General features: G+C 55.5%; 8 protein-coding genes across 8 annotated transcripts; 4 read left to right on the plus strand and 4 right to left on the minus strand.

Annotated features, from left to right (window-relative positions):
• Positions 1 to 50: 50 nt before the first annotated feature.
• Positions 51 to 3,679, minus strand: PUNSTDRAFT_119885 (uncharacterized protein). The gene is made up of 13 exons (XM_007382560.1): positions 3,407 to 3,679; positions 3,175 to 3,347; positions 2,900 to 3,118; positions 2,563 to 2,848; positions 2,461 to 2,508; positions 2,332 to 2,394; positions 2,189 to 2,279; positions 2,002 to 2,139; positions 986 to 1,949; positions 788 to 922; positions 533 to 735; positions 394 to 481; positions 51 to 339 (listed from the first exon to the last, which is right to left on the minus strand). Exons 2-13 carry the CDS (start codon positions 3,219 to 3,221, stop codon positions 240 to 242), a joined length of 2,382 nt encoding a protein of 793 aa, XP_007382622.1. The 5' UTR covers positions 3,222 to 3,347; positions 3,407 to 3,679; the 3' UTR covers positions 51 to 239.
• A 731-nt stretch (positions 3,680 to 4,410) lies between these two features.
• PUNSTDRAFT_51647 (density-regulated protein DRP1) lies at positions 4,411 to 6,873 on the plus strand. The gene is made up of 6 exons (XM_007382561.1): positions 4,411 to 4,512; positions 4,618 to 4,725; positions 4,787 to 4,917; positions 4,976 to 5,045; positions 5,103 to 6,734; positions 6,788 to 6,873. Exons 1-5 carry the CDS (start codon positions 4,437 to 4,439, stop codon positions 5,330 to 5,332), a joined length of 615 nt encoding a protein of 204 aa, XP_007382623.1. The 5' UTR covers positions 4,411 to 4,436; the 3' UTR covers positions 5,333 to 6,734; positions 6,788 to 6,873.
• Positions 6,874 to 7,910: 1,037 nt separating this feature from the next.
• PUNSTDRAFT_29631 (uncharacterized protein) lies at positions 7,911 to 8,392 on the minus strand (the record flags this gene model as incomplete). Its single annotated transcript, XM_007382562.1, has 2 exons — positions 7,911 to 8,246; positions 8,303 to 8,392. Coding segments are annotated over 2 exons (426 nt in total), but the record flags the coding sequence as incomplete, so codon positions are not given.
• Positions 8,393 to 9,184: 792 nt separating this feature from the next.
• Positions 9,185 to 10,637, plus strand: PUNSTDRAFT_119887 (serine/threonine protein phosphatase; the record flags this gene model as incomplete). The annotated part of the gene is made up of 7 exons (XM_007382563.1): positions 9,185 to 9,204; positions 9,252 to 9,375; positions 9,447 to 9,827; positions 9,881 to 9,956; positions 10,036 to 10,120; positions 10,176 to 10,359; positions 10,416 to 10,637. The coding sequence occupies 7 exons, from the start codon at positions 9,185 to 9,187 to the stop codon at positions 10,464 to 10,466; spliced, it is 921 nt and encodes a 306-aa protein (XP_007382625.1). The 3' UTR covers positions 10,467 to 10,637.
• Positions 10,638 to 11,012: 375 nt separating this feature from the next.
• On the plus strand, positions 11,013 to 11,378 carry PUNSTDRAFT_65370 (uncharacterized protein; the record flags this gene model as incomplete). The annotated part of the gene is made up of 1 exon (XM_007382564.1): positions 11,013 to 11,378. One exon carries the CDS (start codon positions 11,013 to 11,015, stop codon positions 11,376 to 11,378), a length of 366 nt encoding a protein of 121 aa, XP_007382626.1.
• Positions 11,379 to 11,621: 243 nt separating this feature from the next.
• On the minus strand, positions 11,622 to 13,051 carry PUNSTDRAFT_112865 (acid protease; the record flags this gene model as incomplete). Its single annotated transcript, XM_007382565.1, has 4 exons — positions 11,622 to 11,793; positions 11,855 to 12,016; positions 12,072 to 12,618; positions 12,673 to 13,051. 4 exons carry the CDS (start codon positions 13,049 to 13,051, stop codon positions 11,622 to 11,624), a joined length of 1,260 nt encoding a protein of 419 aa, XP_007382627.1.
• Positions 13,052 to 13,916: 865 nt separating this feature from the next.
• PUNSTDRAFT_142953 (uncharacterized protein) lies at positions 13,917 to 15,641 on the minus strand (the record flags this gene model as incomplete). Its single annotated transcript, XM_007382581.1, has 13 exons — positions 15,557 to 15,641; positions 15,404 to 15,504; positions 15,311 to 15,348; positions 15,184 to 15,256; positions 15,021 to 15,132; positions 14,822 to 14,961; positions 14,695 to 14,760; positions 14,558 to 14,632; positions 14,473 to 14,500; positions 14,376 to 14,421; positions 14,268 to 14,321; positions 14,160 to 14,213; positions 13,917 to 14,107 (listed from the first exon to the last, which is right to left on the minus strand). Exons 1-13 carry the CDS (start codon positions 15,632 to 15,634, stop codon positions 13,917 to 13,919), a joined length of 1,056 nt encoding a protein of 351 aa, XP_007382643.1. The 5' UTR covers positions 15,635 to 15,641.
• A 948-nt stretch (positions 15,642 to 16,589) lies between these two features.
• Positions 16,590 to 18,923, plus strand: PUNSTDRAFT_101141 (auxin efflux carrier). Its single transcript, XM_007382566.1, has 11 exons — positions 16,590 to 16,714; positions 16,766 to 17,067; positions 17,120 to 17,182; positions 17,237 to 17,327; positions 17,385 to 18,055; positions 18,108 to 18,260; positions 18,313 to 18,418; positions 18,473 to 18,527; positions 18,592 to 18,610; positions 18,661 to 18,685; positions 18,743 to 18,923. Exons 1-11 carry the CDS (start codon positions 16,662 to 16,664, stop codon positions 18,774 to 18,776), a joined length of 1,572 nt encoding a protein of 523 aa, XP_007382628.1. The 5' UTR covers positions 16,590 to 16,661; the 3' UTR covers positions 18,777 to 18,923.
• The last annotated feature ends 27 nt before the right edge of the window (positions 18,924 to 18,950 follow it).

The following is an 18,950-nucleotide window of genomic DNA, read 5'->3' on the forward strand; positions in this document are numbered from 1 at the left end:
GACCATATGTATGGTCTTAAATATTACACAACGGAGGTATATCTAGGGCCCGATGAATCACGGACGACTGCTTGCTATGAGTACAGGATGCGCTTACGATCAACAATGGTATGTATATCTAAAGCATATTAACCAAGGGGAATCTGGACAAAAGACACGAATGCGCGAGGATTAGTTTATAGGGAACCCCGTATTTATGGTCCCGTCAGTGTGATGAACATGCGTTAATGCATGCGCTATTATGTGGGTATTGGGTGTTCAGGGGGTGAGCGCGGTTCTCGACCCGCCCGACGGTCTTCTCTTCGTTGCCGTGCTAGGTCGAGGACCGCCTTCAGATCCCTGTGGTATCGAATATAAGTACCGATAACGTGGAGGGACGATCAGGACACGTACTTGAGCATGATCGGTTTGGCGAGCACGCGGTCCGCACCAGCGGCGATATAACTCGCTTGGTCTTCTGTCAACGCCGTGCCCGTACAGCCTGAGCCAGAACGTCAGCACGGCAAGGGAAACAAGACTTATTCGCACATACCGATGACAAGGTCCTTACGTCCTCGGGCTCGCAGCTCCTTCACCGCTTCCTCGCCGGTCATGACGGGCATGTAGTTGTCCAAGCTGATCCAATCGTACGGTTTCTTCGGATCGCCGCCGAGGATCATGTCGAGCGCCTGCTGACCGTCGCTCGCCGTATCGATTCGACACCCAAGTTTCGTCAACATCCTCGCCATGAGCGTTCTGCGAGGTCGTTAGCGGAATTCTCTTCGACAACAACACATAATGACATCACCTCGTCATGCCGTCGTCATCCACGACGAGTACATAGAGCGGGTCATCCGCATCGGTGCTCGCCGCCTGTGTGGGTGGACCTACCGGCGGGGATGCCGGCGTCGAGGTGATGCTGGGAGGCGCAGTGGCAGGCAAGCTATCATACCTCGTCGACCTCGTAAGCTAACCGTGGAGATCTCAGGAATACTCAGTCCCTCACCTCGGCAAAGGCGTCGTGTCCTTCAGATCCACCGGCGGCAAAGACGGTGGAAACTCGCTGTCCGTCGTCGTGTCGGTCTTGCGTGATATTCCAGACCCGAACGACGTAGGATGATGCACCGGCTGGGGGGGCACCGCCGCCGTTCCGTCCTTCTCGGGCAACCCCGACGCTGCCGACAGCGCAGGCGGCACCCCACCCATCGACGATTCATCACGGATCGCCGGCGAGGGCAAGAACGCAGACCTCTCCCTCGCAGCTTCCACCTCCTCCGGCGTCGCGACCGAATACGCGAGCTCGACCCAGAACATCGCGCCCTCGCCCTTGCGCGAGCGCACGCCGAGCCTGCCGCCGCTGAGATGCACGATTTGACGCACGATCGCGAGGCCGAGGCCGGAACCCTTACCGCTCAGCTTGCCCACGCGCGTCTGCACGAACGGTTGGAAGAGCCGATTGTCGACGAGGTCCGACGGCCGAATGCCGGGCCCGGAGTCGTGGACCTCGAGCCGGATCACGAGTCGTCGCTCGCCGTCCCGCGGGGACGCGCGCGGCATGCGGCCTTCCTCGGCCTCCACGAGCGCCATTTCCTTGTCGAACGGGTGACCGTGATCTTCACGGTCCTCCACATCGCGAGAGGGTGATGGTGGCGTAGGCACCTCCGACGTCGGTGCGATGACCTTCGAGACGATTTTGATCGATCCACCGTTTTCAGGGGTGAACTTGACCGCGTTGCTCGTCAGGTTTGTGAGGACCTGGCGCAGCCGAATTTCATCGCCGACGACCCAGAGCCCATCGTCTCGGCCTTCGTGCCAGGACTTGGCGAGTTGATCTAATCGCGGGTCCGTTTCCACTTTCAGGTCCAAACCCTTGGCAGCGGTTGCGACTCCGAGGCCCCCTACAACAGAAGAGATGGCGCGATGGAGGTTGAAGGGCCGGGGAGAAGACTCGAAGCGGCCCGCATCCATCTCTGTGAACAACGCTCAGTCTCATTCCGATGTGGCTGTATGCAGAGCACCGACTCTGGAGATCCAGAACGTCGTTGAGGACCTGTTGCATCATGGTCAAGCTCGCTTCCATCGCGTAGATCTCGACGCTCTGGTTCGAGTCGGCGGCGGCTCGGAACGCGTTGGACGTCTGCAAGTTCTGGTATGCGAGCACTGCGCAGGCCATCAGTTTGTGGCTATAAAAAGGACGTCTCATACTTACTGGCGGTGTTCAGAGGTACTCTGACTTCGTGAAAGATGTACGACGCGAACCGCCTCTTGGCTTGACTCGCCTTGCTCTCCGCGATTTGGGCCTGAATGTGAATGGTGAGCACGGTACGATTAAACCAGAGACAACGCCGATACCTTTTGCTGCGCCCGATAGGCGACCTTAAGCTGCGAATTGAGCATGTACATCCGACGATCTGTCTAAGATGGAGCCACAATCGTCCCGGGTAAGGAGAGCGACAATAGAAGCGAAGGATAGGGGTATACCATTTCGCGCGTGTAGTGCAGTCCTTGCATGAAAACCGAGAAAATGGCCTTAGGTAAACAGCATAAGTAGCGGCATAGAAGGGGTGGTAGTTTGGGACCTACGAAGCTGATCACGTTTCTGGAAAAAATCGACTGCACCGGGATGACGAGCACGAGCAGGAGGATAAAGACGACGGCCTGGATGATAAAGTTGTACAGCCTCTTGCTGATGACGAAGAGTCCTAATGCCGGCAGCGCGGTATTGTAGTACATCATGGCGAGGAAGTCCTTGCCGTGGCAGGTGTTGTTCGGGTGGTCGAAGAAATCACATTGATGTATTTGTATGAGTTCGGTGAGCCCGCAGTACCACACTGCGATCGTAAACCATATTTGGAAGATGATCGGATGCCTGGCGACGAGATATGAACGGGAGCATGCTGGATAGCCGAGCAGGACGTACCGCCTAGGCATGTTGAAGATGACCATGAAGGGCACCGGCAGAGTGAAGAAGGTAAGTCCTCCGTAGTAGGTATACTTCTCGTAGGGGGTGACGGAGTGATTCAGGATGAGGTACAGGATCCAGTTGAGGTAGAGATAAAGGGCGGCGTAGACGGCGATAGGTTTGTTGGAATACCATGACAGTTTCTGGTATTCGAGCTCTCGCTCCGGGTCTTCGAATCTGGGCGGATTTCGTTCAATACGCAAAGACCAGACGAAGGAGCTTGTCGTATATACCTTGGTTCGAAGAAACTCCAGAGCCTGGAGCCAAGCCTCCACGCCATGCTCCTGTCGCCTTGATCTGCTTCCCAAAGGGACAGTCGATGGATGGAACCGCCGTTGGAATCCGACTGGCGCGTGGTGGACTGCTTCGGAGGAACACCGGACGCGGAGTGTTGGGAGCCATGGGTCTGTATCGTGGAATGTATCAGTGATCTGGTACGCATATAGGGCTGAAGGGCGCTTGTACGTCGGCATCCTCCAACTCGTGATCGACTACGACCTCGTCCAGCTTCCAGTCCTCGTCTTCGGCCTCTCTCCGGTGACCGGTCAGGAACTGTGGGACGCTCGTGCTGCTCTCTGTGTTGCTGAGGCCGTCAGAGGGAGAGCCGGTAGAGGCCTGGGTGATCTGGGAGAGGAGCTTGGTGAAGGTGCGCCATGGCGAGCTGCCTTCTTGCTTTGCGAAGGCGATGGTGCGCTTGTGGTCGCGGGCGCGGGCCTTGGCCCAGGCGGTAGGTGCCGGGGGCGGCTTGGGCGGGTACGGCTGAGGGTGGGCCGTCGTCGTCGTCGGCGGCGGCGGCGGCGGGATGGGTGTCGACTGGCGAGGGGGCGATCGAGGGCGGTTGTCGCCAGGGACGTGGAGGGGGAGGACGTCGGGGACGGTGTGGGTGGTGCGCTTGCTGAACGGGAGGAGCATCCTGCGCGAGCTGGCGCTGGACGGGGACGGCATCCTGGCGGGGAGGATGCGCGCGTCGACCGAAGGGGCGTGGCCATCCCGCAAACTTCGTGACGGTGAGAAGCGGGGCAACGGATCTGGCCCCTGACGTCGTTCCCGCCCGATCGCGCTTGCCACTTGCCGCATTGGGAAGCCATCCCGCCGGGTTCCTGAGTCGTACCAGTTTCCTCGCCCTGCTCCTGGCGTCGTGGCCTACTAATCATTACTTATTCGCCAACCCGCCCGTGGTAGAAGGCATCTCATACTTATATGTGTCTCATGCTCTGGCTCTAGGATGTGCCGTGGATGAGCAATGACACCGCACACATCACGCGCTCGCCCACGTGCGCGCTCCCCGGCCATTGGACCAGAGCAATGCGGAGGCGGTTGGATGAAATGCAAGTGAGACACGTCGGATATCATCGTAAGACACGCGTTCATTTATGTACATGCGGTGAGTATACAGGCACACAGCTGAAACGAGCGCCCAGGGCAATGCGACATGCACACGCTCCTCAGATAGACGCCGGCGCCGAGCCTCTCACACCCGTCCCACACCGCTGCCATGTCCGCCGCAGATCCCTCCACATCCGACGCCCCCAAGCAGCCCATCCCGCCCAAGCAGGTCCTCTACTGCCACAGTCAGTCTCCGCGCTCTGCTACCGTCACCTTGACCCGCCGATCTTACCACACCTCTCGTTGATCACTTTTCATTCGCGCCCGCAACCTCGTCCTCGGCCGTACAGTCTGCACCTTCCCGCCCGAGTATTGCGAATTCGGATCGAGCATCACAAGATGCAAAGAGTGGCTACAGTCGACCCATCCGGAGCTCTACGACAAGTATTGGTCCGAAGGTCCGTGCCTGTTATCCGCCCTTCGTCTCGGACGACGTCCCGTTCACACCGGTACCGCTAGAGGCCTTGCAAGCCAAGCTAGGCACTCTCTCGCTCGAAGCCCAGACCAAACTCGAGAAGGAGGCCGCAAAGAAGGAAGCCAAGGCGGAAGCCAAGGCTGACGCCGCACTGAAGAAGAAGATGGCGAGCCAGGTGCGCGAGACCGCCGTATCGGGGAAACCCACCTGAAACTGAGCGATGCCCCGCACAGGTGACTATAAAGCGGATTCAACGAAACAAGAACAAATACGTGACAACCATCCACGGCCTGGAAGCTTTCGGTGCGACGCCTCCCGCTCTACCTCTCCGCGGTCTCACATCACCGACCATCTTTGCAGAGATCGACCTCAAGAAGGCCGCCAAACTCTTCGCCCAAAAGTTCGCGACCGGCGCCTCCGTCTCGAAGAACCCGCAGGGGCTGGACGAGATCGTCGTCCAGGGCGACGTCTCCGACGACATCCAAGATCTCCTCGTCAGCCCCAAGGGCAAGGACCTTCCCATCCTAAAGGGCGTCCCCGACGCCAACATCGAGCTCGTCGAGGAAAAGAAGAAGAAGGGCGGAGACTGAGCGCCATCGAAGCTTTCCCGCCGAACGCGTGTCATCATCTGTACTACTAGCTAAGACAAATCGCTACTTTTGAACGTCGATTCCTCGCCCGCCCGTACCGCTGTGACTCAGCGAGAGGCAGCCCGTTGAGTCGCTTCGCGGGAAGGGTGAGTCCGAGTGGTATGCACCGTCTCGTCAAACGTCACTCTGCTCCCCATCGCGTCTCGCCACGTTTCACTTTGCTCGCCTAGGTAGCCTTCGCGTCCGTTCGTGACTTCCTGGTGCGGCTCCGCAGGCAGCCGCGGTATTTCGAAGGAGCCGCCGTCATCGGATACTCTGAGGGGCTCAGCCCCTACTAGTCTGGATAGAAGATCCTGTAGCATCGCTGGTTTTGCGTGAGGTTCGCGGTCATCTCTCTGCAGAAGAACCTCTTCCGAGAGCGGATGGTCCACAGATGCTCGCAAATTGTCGTGAGAGATATCCGGCGACGGTTCGAGATGTACCCCGGAGTCTTCGACCGTCATTGACGGCGCCTCATAGCCGTTGCACTGCTGTCCATTTGAACGAGGCATTTCCGTGATGGGCGCGGCCTGGGGTATGACAGGTTCCGGGAATTCCATGTAGCTGGGGTACTCTCCCGGCCATCGGGGACCGACGACGCTGCGGGGGTGATACGCCGGGGGTGCCAAACCGACGTCCCCGCCTCCGATGCCGAACTGCATCCCCGCGTGAACGAGATGAGGAATTGAAGCGAAGCGCGAAGGTAATGGACGAGGCCCTCTGAAACCGACGACGGGTCGTTGACGAGGGGGCGGGACAGGCAGCGGAGGAAGCATCCTGAACCCGCCAACGAAAGCATGAGACCGCGATTCTACGATCGGGGTCGCTGGTTCGATATCTTCGGCGGACGAATAGCTGATCGGGGTATTGGGCCGTGAACGCTTTGAGAGCGGTATGTAGTCGAAGAAGGAATACAGCGCCTCCATGTCTCGTATGGCCCACCGCTCGTCGAACGTGCAGTACAAGTGCCGGAAGTGATCCAGCATGTCTTTATCGCCGAATCCGAGCTCTTGTGCGGTCAAGATCTGGTGTACGAGCGCTCGAGGAGCCAGTTCGCGGTGATGACCGGCAAATCGGATGAGCTTGATCCACGGCACGCTGAGACGGTGAGCACCGATGTCGGGATCGCTATCCCGCAATCGGACCTCCTCCGATATCGCGTGCGTCACCATTGCCAGAAAGGAGGTCGTGGCAGACTGGATCCGAGACGTGCTGCCTGACGTGTTGTGTGCCCGCAAGTTGGTGACGACCGCTATCACTGCCCAAAACACGTCTCGGGCTCGCTGGGAAGTCCCCAGCGTTTCCGTTTCGCCGAATGGCGAGCTCGCCCGCAGGCATTCCACGAATTCTGTCGGGGTACAATCTGTCGGTTTTCATGAGTTCGAATTCGCCGCGTGAATCAGACGGAGTGCTTACCGTTCCAGTCCGCTTCGTCTATGCTGAGCAGAAGGGAGATGATCACCGCAGTTCCGTCCATTGAGTCGGGCCAGCGGAGTCGAGAACTATCGAGCAGCGTCTTCAAAAGCAGACTGCAGAAAGGCGCTTGCAGTTCGGGTCGCAATCCACTCAGGATACGAAGCATACAGAGCGTGCTGACATGCATATGTTCCACATTGTTTACGGTGAAAGGAGCAGTGGCACTTGGGAAGGGAACCTCGGATTCCTTCAGAATACGCTGAACCCCCGAGGCTAAGAGCTCGAACATGATATGCAGTTGCGTCGCGTTGAGACCCGAAAGCGGGAGTCGGACGTTTCGCCAGGAGAAGCTGAGCCAATCCAATCCGCCGTCTTCGGTCGTGTCATATGCGCACGCAACTTCAATGGCGTCTAAAGCTGGAACTGAGCCCTTGTGAGCGATGCCGATGACCTCGCATATTGCGAGCCAGTAGGCATGGAGCCGTTTATGTGCATTATCTGGCCATGAGTAGAGCGCTTCATCGTCCTCCGCTGACTCCCCTTCGGCGCGAGTGCGCAACCGCGGTCCTGGCAAGCTAATAATCAGGCTTGTGATAATATCGGCGCTCAGCTCCTCGTGAGCTGCAGTCCACAACAGAGATCTGCACTTCCACGTTACTGCGTGCACGGGATCGGCGCCCACCGAAGGGAGCCATAGGTCTCGTTGAGTCCAACTTCCATTGTCGTATAGATCGGGATGCTTTCTGGACCATTGATGAAGTATCTTCATAAATCTAAGCCGCCAACCATTCTGAATTCTAGAGGTAGATACCAAGGCCTGAAACCGTTGACCCAGTGAATATCTTGCACTATATAGCGGCCGGACGCTTGCAAGCAAAGCCCAGCCCAGTGGTGTTTTGTAGGGACACGCTTCCATCACGAGCGGCATGAGGATCGTAAGCATAGCAGACGTGATAGAGAAGCCAACAGCGATGCCGGCAGCGATTGCCACAGCGTGGTTGATAGGCCATAGCAAGGCTACCAGACCGCCAAAGAAGAAAATGACCGAAATTTGTAGAAGAGTGGGTAGGAACGTTACGATGGTCGGCACCTTCCAGCGGATCATAGCTTGATATCTATATTGTCGAAGGTGGACGGCGTGTTCGACCGGCGCGATGGTAGTCCATAACGAGTATTCCCGTAACCATTGTTTGACGATGATGCCCAGCAGCGCTGAACACAAGGCTGCGATGAGACTGAGAAACCATAGACAATTGATCACGACGACGGATGGGTCTGGAGCGAAGTGGTTTATAGTAGCCGTAGCGTTTGTTGGCAGCGCAACCTGGCCTTCAGACACGTTGTGAAGTTGCTGAGAGATATCGAGTAGAATCTGAACCGTGACTTGCCCCGTGTCAATCTGGAGCTGGGAATATGTCTCAACCAGAAACGCTGTCAGCACAGCTGAGAACAGTCCAGCCTAGGATGGCACATTGGTTAGTACAAATGAGCAAGAAATAAATGGCATAGACTTACAAATATCAGCAAGCTGTCGATATCACCCGTATGCCCTTCAATCATAGCCTTATCATGCTCCTTCATACGACCATGAATATAATTCCAGGCGGGCCCCCCCGTTTCCTGAACTCCTGTCTGCTATCATGTTTCAATTCCGTTAACCGTCAACTTCGAGCGCGCAGATACATACAGGTTCGGGGTCCAAAACCATCTTCTCGTTTATCGCGTTCTCATGCATAGTATGACGCGCATCGGTTCGAACTGGCACGAAACGACCAGAAACTCCTCTCTGGTGAAATATGATGCAGGACACAAGCATATCAGTATGAATGCTACAGTTCGCGTATATGACGCCGCTGAACTGACCTCTCGACCTTCCTCCAGTTCTTCGAGTTCAACCGACTCTCGGCGGCTCGTCATGGATGTGATGTGGGAGATTAGACGCGTACGCTTGTAATCAGCGCCGTAGTGGGTCTAGAGGTTCTATCATGGAGGCCCAGAAAGCTATACAGAACTGTTGGCGGATTGGGCGGCGAGCGCTAAAAGAGCTGGAGTCATTTTCAGCGCTTCAGCGCTTATCGCTGAAGAAAGCCAGGGCAGGTGTCCTCTCGAGGAGTATGTACAGAACATTGAATTGTCGGACACTGATCGATGTGGTTCCAGCTGTTTTCGTTGCGATGCGAGTCCAGAGCTTTCAAATTTCAAGCTTCACCGTTTCAGTGAACCGTTCACCGTCGGCGGAGACTTGGCCATTGAACCGATCACGTGAATAGTCGTTCAATATTCCGAGCCTGGAGTCAATCGCAGTTGCATCGTGAATTGCTCCGTTTCACCAACTGCAAAACATCGTAACCGTATTCTCCTGACGACATCTCGGACAACCGTGCCAAACGAAGAGTCATGACCAGCGACCTCGATAGGTGCCGTACAGCGACAATTGGCTTGGCTCGCCCTCACCAAGAGTCAGTCAGATAGAGCAGCTTAAGAGATGCGAAATCATCTCAGAGGAGCAAGTCAAACGCCTCTGCATCAAAGCCCGAGAGATATTGATAGAGGAAGCGAATGTGCAGCAACTAGACTCACCCGTTACGGTGCGCACTCTCGTCATGCGATGCATCATGCATATATGCTACTTCGTTGCTCATGACATACGACACGATAGATCTGCGGGGACATACACGGACAGTTCTTTGACCTACTCCAATTATTCTCTACTGGTGGCTCAGCGCCTGATACTTCGTACCTTTTCCTCGGCGACTTTGTCGATCGCGGTTTCTACTCCGTCGAGACATTCCTCCTACTCCTCGCCCTCAAAGTACGATACCCGGATCGCGTCCACCTTATCCGGGGCAACCACGAGTCACGGCAGATCACGCAAGTCTACGGATTCTATGACGAATGCCAACGGAAGTACGGCTCGGGAAGCGGTGTGTGGAGATGGTGTTGCGAAGTCTTCGACTATCTGGCACTGGGGGCAATCGTCGACGGACGGGTGTTCTGTATCCATGGAGGACTGAGTCCGAACTTGCAGGCTATCGATCAGGTAAGCATGTGTCATCGGCCCTGCGAGATGTATCTCTGAACACAGCACGGTAGATCCGAGCAATAGACCGCAAACAGGAAGTACCGCATGATGGTCCCATGTGTGATTTACTGTGGTCAGATCCAGATGGTGTGTACATTTTTCAGCGTTCAGCATTCCGTCTTGCGATCGATGCCTTTGGGTCCCGTGGTTTTAACGGCGCCCACAGATATCTCTGGCTGGGGCCTATCCCCGCGAGGCGCAGGTTTTCTCTTCGGCGCCGATATCACCAAAACCTTTGCTCATAATAACCGGTAGGTTACGCCGGAATGCTATGCAACCGTATCGGCTAAGATGGCTGTATCACAGGATCGACCTCATCGCTCGTGCCCACCAACTCGCGATGGAAGGGTACAAGATGATGTTTGACCGAACCATCGTGACCGTCTGGAGTGCTCCCAACTATTGCTATCGTTGCGGCAACGTAGCGTCCATCCTTGAACTGGACGAGAACCTAGGACAGGAATACAAGGTCTTCTCGCATGCGCCTTCGGTACGCGATTGTGTCATTTGCATCAGACCTGCATAGCCTGACGACGAAATACACAGGACGTTCGATCGGTGCCGGCTAAACGCCCCCTTGCTGACTATTTCTTGTGACCAGGATCGGGTCAGGAAACTGATATTAGCGTGTCATTTGTATGTACGAGTAGGCAGACTGGTGCGAATGGTGGGTCATCCGACTTCTGTTGAAACAGCATCTGCCTGGGAATAGAAACTTCCAAACGCTTGTATACGCCCATTACCACGGGTAGATGTGTGATATATCGCCTTGCCGAGACGACTCATTGCGACTCAGCCATCGGATCAATCCCCGGATACCTGCACAGCTTCGCGAAATACGCCATGTCTGAGTCGTGATGGCAGTACCTGGCGCATAGCTTCCGTTCGGGGTTAGCTTCCGCAAAGTCGTCTACCGTCCTAGAAGCTGTCCGTACCATCCGGAGTTACGGGGCCTTACATGGCTTATAACACCGGGCGAAAAGACTTATAAGTGGCATCCAGGTCTTCCTATTCCCCAGATCCATCGCGCTCGACCCGGAGCGTATCTTACCACACTACCTGAGGACGTTTCTCTGCCAAAAAGTGAGATCCATAGATCCTTGTGCGTTCGGCTGTGACTTACGCCACCATCCCAGACACGAGATGGTCTTCGACGCGTCGATTAACCTCCCCTACTACGTGCTATTCCACGCCATTGGATTATGCGGGATAGGATTGTACCATGTGTACATCGGAACACCTCGAGACGCGTACGCTATTCGCGGCATCACCACCTTCGCGCTCGCCGTCGCGTATCTCGTCACGGCCTACATGCCCATCGAGGAGAACCAATTTCTCCACGCCAGCGCACCGGTGCGCATGCTCATCGGCGTCGTCGCCGCGACCGCCGCATTGACGGGAAGGGGGGACAAGAAGCTGCTATGGGGCACGGCGCTATGGGATGGCGTCGGTGGTCTCATCCTCGGATGGCAGTTGGGCCGGTACGATGGCCGGGTTGGAAGCTATTGACAGTCGACGAAGTACGGCGGCGCCGACGAATTTCAGTCTATAATCCACCAACCTAATCGCCTATAATATTCGCAAATCTTGTAATCGCGCTCTGTTGTTGTCGCTTTCGCATATCACGTCTGTGTTTGTTCGTCCATCGTTCCGTCTTTACTATCGTGAGATGTCGGTAATGTACATGACTCTACAGCGTGCGTGAAGTCCGTGTGAGGTATCTTGAAGATCATGAGGTATACTGGAGATCGTCTAAGAGAGCTCAGCGAAGCCGACCGCATCCTTAGAGAAGGAGAACGCAGTGTAGACGTTCTTCATGAAGCTGTCACCGAGGAGCCAGACGTCGTCGCCGAGGCCGAGGTCCTGCGCAGCGAGAGCACTGACACACTCGCCGGAGCCGCTCTCGGTCTCGCCGAGGGAAAGGCTGTGAGAGAAGTGGTGCGTCAGTTCTCGGACGACAAATAGGGGATAATGGAGCGACATACTTGTCAGAAGAGATCTCCCAGTCCTTGCCACCCCAGTTGAAGGAGATCTTCGGGGGAGAGTCGCACGGGTAGCTGTAGTAGCCGTTGGTGGAGTCGTAGAGCTTCGAGCCGGAAACGGCAGCGAAGACCTTCTTCACCGAGGCCGGGGGACCGTACATGATACTGCATAGAGGCGTCAGCACCAATGCGAGATAAGAAGGATACAGCGGGAACTCACGTAGTTCCGGAGTCGATGATGGTATCAAAGCCGGACACAACCGTCTTGGAGCCGACTTTGGCCTTGGCGCCGGTCGCCTGCCAGAAGCCGGAGGAGGTGTCGACGTCGTGGTACTCAATCGAGCCCGAGTACTTCGAGCTGTCGGTGCCACCGAGGTATAATTCGGATCCAGAGGACGCGAGCTTGAAGCCGAACTCGTTCTTGGACGCCGTGCCCTGGCTGACCGCCTTGTTGAAGAACGGCGTCTTGCCAAGGTTTGAGATGCTGGGGTATGCGAGGCCTAGGAGGCCGTCGATGGGGTCGTCCTTGAAGCTGCTGGAGAGCGTGGTCACGGGCGAGAAGTACTGGCCGGTGACCTTGATGCCGGCGACGGTCACGGTGTCGGAGTACTTGGGGCCAGAGACCGTGGAGCCGTCAGCATATTCAATCTCGAAGGTGCCGCTCTTCTTGGAGCCCGTGGAGGACTTGGACGCGGTGTACTTCTTCTTGGAGGAGCAGGCCGAGCTCGAGCATGAAGACGAAGGGACCCACAGGTCAGATGACCCGGCTACCGGAGGGAGGTCGTGAGCTGAAGTCCGCGCGCGAGAATGCAGATACGTACTGTCGAAGTCGATGAGGAACGACTGCGCGGGCGTGCCGATGGAGATCGTGCCGGCCCACTCCGTGTCGTCGTCCTCGTCGGTCAACTTCTCCTTCTGCCGCTTCTCGAGGACGGAAGCGGGGACCTTGGCGAGAGGCTTGATCTCGGCTCCCTGGCGCAGGCTGCCGCCATTACGCTGGAGGTTGATCAAGTTCTGGCGGTACTTGTTCTGCACCTTCACGGTGGACGCGATGGCCTTGGAGTGATCGAAGGTGCCATCGGACTTGGTGAGGGAGCCACGCTTCTGCAGCGGGAGGGCGATGCCGGTGTCGCGCTCGACGGGCGAGGCAGACGCGATGAGGGCAAGGGTGACAGCGATGAGGGACGCTTTGCAGAACATGGTTGTCGACGCCGAGGGTGTAGATCTGGATGAACACAGATGCTAGTTGAGCAGGAGAAGGACCTGGACTGAGGATTCGGGGGGTTTGCACGCACATTATATACCATTTCGCGTCCTTCGTCGCGTAGGATGCTGACCACGAGCACGTATGGCGATTGTTGGACGAAGGCGATGCAGCTCATGACGATCACTGTGCGCCTTGGTTCCCAACCTGTCCGGACGCCAGGAAGCGGAGGTGTGATCTCGGTCGATGCTTGTTCCATGTGTACTCTAGCTAAAAATACACGGGGCCCGATGGTGGTGCTCGCGGTCGCTAGTTAGCTGACGGCGCGTTGGACATGATAGTAACTACTGTGTCGGCGGGGATCATGCCGTGCCGTGGGGTGGTGATCCTGATGGCGGAGTGCAGGCGCCTTGTCGACCCAGATGGAGGACTCCTCAGTCCTTCGGTCCAGTTGTTAGAGCCGCTGATCGTGAACGGTTCTTCGCAGACACAACCCTCCAAAGGAGATCGCCGACATATGCATGCAGCCAGCCAGAAGTGCCGTCGGAGCCGGCGTGCAGGTGATTTCTTCGAGCGGCAGTTATGTCGCTAGCCATTGAAGCTTGAAGTCGCATGGCACGTCCATGTGTTGTCCCATGTGCATTCAATCGGGTCGCACAGTCCGAACGCAGAGCTCGGTCAAGCGCCATGTGTACGGGTGGGCGGAGGAGACGTGGGAACGACATCGTGCCACAACGCTCGATCCGGGTACTTATACATGGATCTGAAAGGATGCGTTTCATTCATTCGAGTCACAGTAGTCATACAGGTCCACGAAAATATACTACGGCCCGCGCGCTGAGAAGAAGTCAAGGCACTGAACTAGACGCCGTTCGTCGGCACTGCCATGGCAGCGGACGGCGAGACTGTCGTGAATTCCCTCTCGAACGAGGTGCGCGTGGCATCGAAAGCTGTCGGAGCTGGCGTCTTGTATGCACTTGACCATGCAGGTACGTACGTCTGCGTGACAGTTTCCGTGCCAGTGACGACGGTGACGGATGTTTGTAAAGTTGCTGATGAAATACGGTGAACGCTCGATATCTGTATCCAATCGATAGTACTGACCTGTCTGGAACCCGCTCCCGATCCACGTCGACCAGTTGGGGGCGGTGGTGTACCCTGGTGAGATATCAGCGGTCAAAGACAAATATATATACTCGGGGCATCGCTAACCAGAGGGTGAGCCGTAGACAGGAGGCGTTGGCGATGGCGCAGCTCCGCTCCACACTATAACGAAGCTCGGTTGCAGCCGAACAAGTTCCTAGTCGAAGCGGAACGTACCTGTTGGTCCGGGGACGGTATATGGAGGCAGGGGCGTGTTATAGATCTGGCTCGGCTATTAATGATTCCGCAACATTCGAAGACAACGGGGAGTCACGTTGTATAGAATTCCGGGGTCGTTGTAGCTACGAATGCGATAGTTCAACGCCGGCACCGTCGAGTACACGTAGAGAAGCTCTTACCCGTATGCACCTGGGAAGCCGACACCGACTGGGAGGGTGGTTGTTCCGGATCCGAGTACCTCGAGCTGAACGCAGCTATCGAAGAGAAGAGGGTATAGAATCAGAATTGATCATGAATATTACATACAATCGCTTACCCGACGTAGACCTGGGCGCCAAAGTTCTTGTTCGTGAGACGCGAGATCTCAGCCTGATGCAAAGCGCTTCACAAAATAAGTGGTCGTCAGCCGTCGTGCGGCTACAATATAGATATATACCTCTCACATGAGATCAGAGCGGAGGAGGTAGAAACCAGGAGCGATACCAGAGGGTATCTGCAAGTCTTGCTTGCCTTGCCGCATGTTCAGCTTCTGACCAGTATACCAGGTGCCATCAGCAGAGAGGCCTTCTTCTTGGATCTTGACCTGCGGAATGCGGCTGTCAGCACTCGGCAAATAGGCGTCATAGAATGAATTGTACATACCCAGCTGTTGTTGGTTGGCGGGTCGGGTGACAGATATATACTCGACGGCCCGAGGTGGGACGTGGCGATGATATCGTCAGAGGTGTTGCGCCAGTTGTGGTGCCATTCAAGACTACGCTAGATTGTGAGCATGACGGTCCGCGCGCATGTATACGGTACGTACGTGACAATATCCCCGGGGTGTACTGGAACTGTGTGTGGGTTCTGGACGTCGCCCAAGACATTGCAGCGCAGATCTACATAACGCGCTTCAGCGGCGCGGAAAATTATGACCAATAACAGAGCAATACCGATTGAGGTCAGATCTTGTACGGGAGAGTTATTGTACCTGGGATGTGGGCATGCTTAGCATACCAATACGGTCATTCAAGAATGTCAATCACCCGGCGCTTTGCCCCTTCGCAGGGTTCGCTGGTAGAGGGGGGTCATTGTACGCTGGAAGCCTGATTCCGACGCCGCTCGACTGATCCACTCCGTTAACCCACTATGTTCTTATTCAAATACCGGCCACGCAGACTATGTAACGATACACTCACAACGCTCCAGATAGTGGTATGAGCGCACGCGACTGCTGCAAGAGCAAGCGCGTGAATCGACGACGTAAAGAGTCTCATGATGGCCAGGGAGTTGCACGCTGGAGGTTTAAAGTGCGTCCAGCCTCGCTTATGAACGTTCATTCAGAGACGAGGGAAGATGTGGAAAAGTGTTGGCGGAAAGTCGGTCCGTGATGTTTGGCATGCATCCAGCGTCAACGGTTGAATGGAAAGAATTTGGGTGGATTATGCGTGATGACACCAGCCAGATCTCCTAGTGAATGTACCATCTCCAAACGTACAAGGTGTAGCTTCCGACAAAGCGAGGATCTCCCGATTCATAGTCAGATCACCGGACTCACCAAGCTATAATCGTCAAAATGTGATGTCAGAAGCCAGCGTTGGAATTCAATGCTCAAAGGAAGCCGCTGCGGCGTATGACAGAGACCTCCGACGAAGGCGAGACAATTCCGAAGTCGTGGAGAATGGACGACCTCAGCACGAGCAGGGGCCCGGTACGCTGGATGCATGATATTGCCTTGAGTATTCTTGCAATTTAGAGAGAGAAGCCGTATGTTGAATACGCAGATAAGGCGTACAGGGAGTGTTGTCTGCCTACGTGCTCTGTGCGATTGCAAGCCGTATACATGGTAAGTTGGATTCGTGCGAGGCGGCATGCGGACTTGCAATTGGCTAAGGTTGAGCTCGCCGGATCAGCGTCGGGCCGCCTCAGGGTGGGCCTGTGCAACATCGAGGTGCGGCATCGCGCTTCGTGTCGGCCACTGTCGGCCAGCTCTTGACGGCGATAGATTACATGCTCTTGTCAAAGTAATACGGACAACTCTAGAAACAACAATACTTCAGTGCGGATATGAGATATTCTTTCCATCGTGCTCTGCGCATGTGAATCTATCATGCGTCGTGTACGGACAGGCGATCCTGCTGGTGACGGCGCCGATGGGCCGAGTGTCTTCTAATTCCGAATGAGAGTACGTCTGATAAATCGCACTTGCCTATCTTTTGCTCAGCCGTATCGAGGAGGTGTCCGACCCTCCGTAGTACTTCACTACAGCAACACAGGGAGAAGCTGGGTAGTGCGACTGGCAAGATGGCGACTGCAGGCTTCTTGATCTACAGCGGGATTATGCCTCTTCTCAAAATGTGCGTCTCGAGGACTGCGATATGTCATGGAAATACTAAACAGTCTCACAGGTTCCTCACCATCTTCTTCGGCTATGTGCTCGCAAAGAGGGATCTCTTTCCTCCCGCAGCAACACGGGGGGCCTCGCAAGTCACCATGAATGTATCCTTGCCCGCTCTCATCTTCGCGAATATCGTTCCTGCATTCACGCCTCAGAATGTCTCCGCCATTGGACCACTTATGCTCATAGCATTCATCTACGTGCTCATCGGTTTCACCTTCGGACTGTTAATCAGAGAGGTGTGCTACGTTCCGCGAAATTTCTGGCAAGGCATAGTCGTTCTATGCGGGCTTAGCAACTGGGGGAACTTGCGTCAGTCCGTGCATCATCCGATCGTTCCAGCTTCCCTGACGTAGTCGTGCAGCGAACGCAGTGGTGACGACAGTCACTCAGCAAAAACCTTTCAACGGCGATTCGGATTCCGCGCGTGAGTACACCGATTTCATCAAGGCGGCACTTACACTTAGCCCCGAGTTCGCAGTGGGCGTATCTTACGTGGCGATATTCATCGTCTGTTATCATATATGCTTTTGGGTTTTCGGCGCAGCCGCTTCGCTCGCGTGGGATTACAGGTAAACAAAAAACGCAGCATATCTATGTCAGTATCATTGCTCAATACGATATCCCAGACCGGCAGTTCCTCAGGGCAGATATGCAGAAGTCCGAATCGCCTGGGATCAGAAGCCCATAGGTGGATGGATTGCACGATATCTTCTGCGCCGGCGGCCCCTTCCCCTTCCTTTCCGTCCGGTTTCCCCAACCCGCAGGGAGGAGAAGGAGAAAGGCCCCGCTCCGGAAGATCGAGATGTAGAGCAAGCTGAACTGGGCGATGTTGTAGAAGTCGAGCCGGAACCATGTAATTCCGCGATTGCAGACGACAACGATCCTGACATCAAGCTGGCTCGCCAAGTGTCCCACCTCTCCACGCCCTCATTCCGGTCACGCCGAGCATCGGCCGCATGGCCGTCCTCGTCAAGGCCTCATGTCCATACCCAGGCGCCCCAGCAGCAGTCTTTGCCTGCGGAAACCGTCTGTCCCGAGGACCTTCCTGGTGATGACCGATCATCGGCGTCCTCCTCCACATGCAGTTCAGCTTTTGGTCCAATACTCAAAGCTATTGCCCCGCTACGGGTGGTCATCACGCCCATTACGTTGACAATCGCGATCTCGCTGCCAATTGCCTTGATCACGCCCCTCAAAGCGCTATTTGTTGACGTCTCTGCCATAAGCGACAAATACAGTAGTGGCAGTTGGCGTGGGCCCGATGGAAAGCCCGTGCTCAACTTTGTCATTGACACAGGTAGGAGTATCATTGCAGCAACGATCGCTCTGTTGAACTCACGAACCTTCAGCATCTTTCCTAGGTTCCATAACCATTCCAATGGCTCTGGTATTACTCGGCGCGTCTTTTGCAAGACTGCGTCTATCGCGTCCCGTTTCACGACTACCCATCGTAGCCATGTTTGCGGTGGCCGGTGCGAAGTTATTCGTGCTTCCGGTGATCGGTGCGCCACTCTTTTCTGCGATGCTGGCCTGCATCCCTTAGTACGTTCACAGGCGTCTTCATCGTGCAAGCAATGGTCCGCCGCGGACTCATCGCTGAAGATGCCAAGGTTGAGCGATTCGTAGCAACATTCCTGAGTGGAACTCCAGCCGCCGTCAAGTAAGCCGCTCGTTCTCACTTCTTGGCGCATGATCTAACTTCGTCGCGGTGAAGCCAACTCATTGTATCGCAACTATATTCCCCAGATGGGAACGTTGACACGTTATCGGTCAGTAGCTTCCGCTTCCGCTCAGAAGGTTTTCTGAAACTGACAGTTAATTGCTACCTCTCAGGCATTCCTTCTCGTGCAATGTACGCACCTTTCGGAAAGGATCTGTCACAGTTGCTGATATCGACAATAGATGCATTGATGTTCTTTTCATCCTCGTGAGTTTTTCATACTCTCCATCTCGACCCTTCGGCCACCTTCTCAGCGTTTTTCAGAGCTTTGACTGCTGTATCGCTTTTGCTGCTCTGACGACTCCTCGGCGATCTAACCCTAAGGTTAAACCTCGGTCGATAGGCGTTCCTAGACAGCGTGAACGTCAACTAGCTCCACAATAAAGGAAGACTCCCTCACTCATAGAAGGTGGTAAGTACACGTATGAAAGACACGTTATCATTGCAAAGTCGTGAAGTAGATCTTCATTAC

Source organism: Punctularia strigosozonata (assembly GCF_000264995.1).
Source record: "Punctularia strigosozonata HHB-11173 SS5 unplaced genomic scaffold PUNSTscaffold_4, whole genome shotgun sequence".
NCBI classification, from domain to species: Eukaryota; Fungi; Basidiomycota; class Agaricomycetes; order Corticiales; family Punctulariaceae; genus Punctularia; species Punctularia strigosozonata.

Excerpts from the sequence above, each read along its gene's own strand:
- PUNSTDRAFT_119885 (XM_007382560.1), bottom strand. The coding sequence starts at position 3,221 with ATGGCGTGGAGGCTTGGCTCCAGGCTCTGGAGTTTCTTCGAACCAAG. Across the intron at positions 2,849-2,899 it reads ATCTTCAACATGCCTAGGCG|GCATCCGATCATCTTCCAAA; the intron begins GTACGTCCTGCT and ends TCTCGTCGCCAG. Across the intron at positions 2,140-2,188 it reads AGTACCTCTGAACACCGCCA|TGCTCGCATACCAGAACTTG; the intron begins GTAAGTATGAGA and ends TGGCCTGCGCAG.
- PUNSTDRAFT_51647 (XM_007382561.1), top strand. The coding sequence starts at position 4,437 with ATGTCCGCCGCAGATCCCTCCACATCCGACGCCCCCAAGCAGCCCATC. Across the intron at positions 4,513-4,617 it reads GCAGGTCCTCTACTGCCACA|TCTGCACCTTCCCGCCCGAG; the intron begins GTCAGTCTCCGC and ends TCGGCCGTACAG. Across the intron at positions 5,046-5,102 it reads CCACGGCCTGGAAGCTTTCG|AGATCGACCTCAAGAAGGCC; the intron begins GTGCGACGCCTC and ends CCATCTTTGCAG.
- PUNSTDRAFT_101141 (XM_007382566.1), top strand. The coding sequence starts at position 16,662 with ATGGCGACTGCAGGCTTCTTGATCTACAGCGGGATTATGCCTCTTCTC. Across the intron at positions 17,328-17,384 it reads TCGCTCGCGTGGGATTACAG|ACCGGCAGTTCCTCAGGGCA; the intron begins GTAAACAAAAAA and ends ACGATATCCCAG. Across the intron at positions 18,056-18,107 it reads CAACTTTGTCATTGACACAG|CATCTTTCCTAGGTTCCATA; the intron begins GTAGGAGTATCA and ends ACGAACCTTCAG.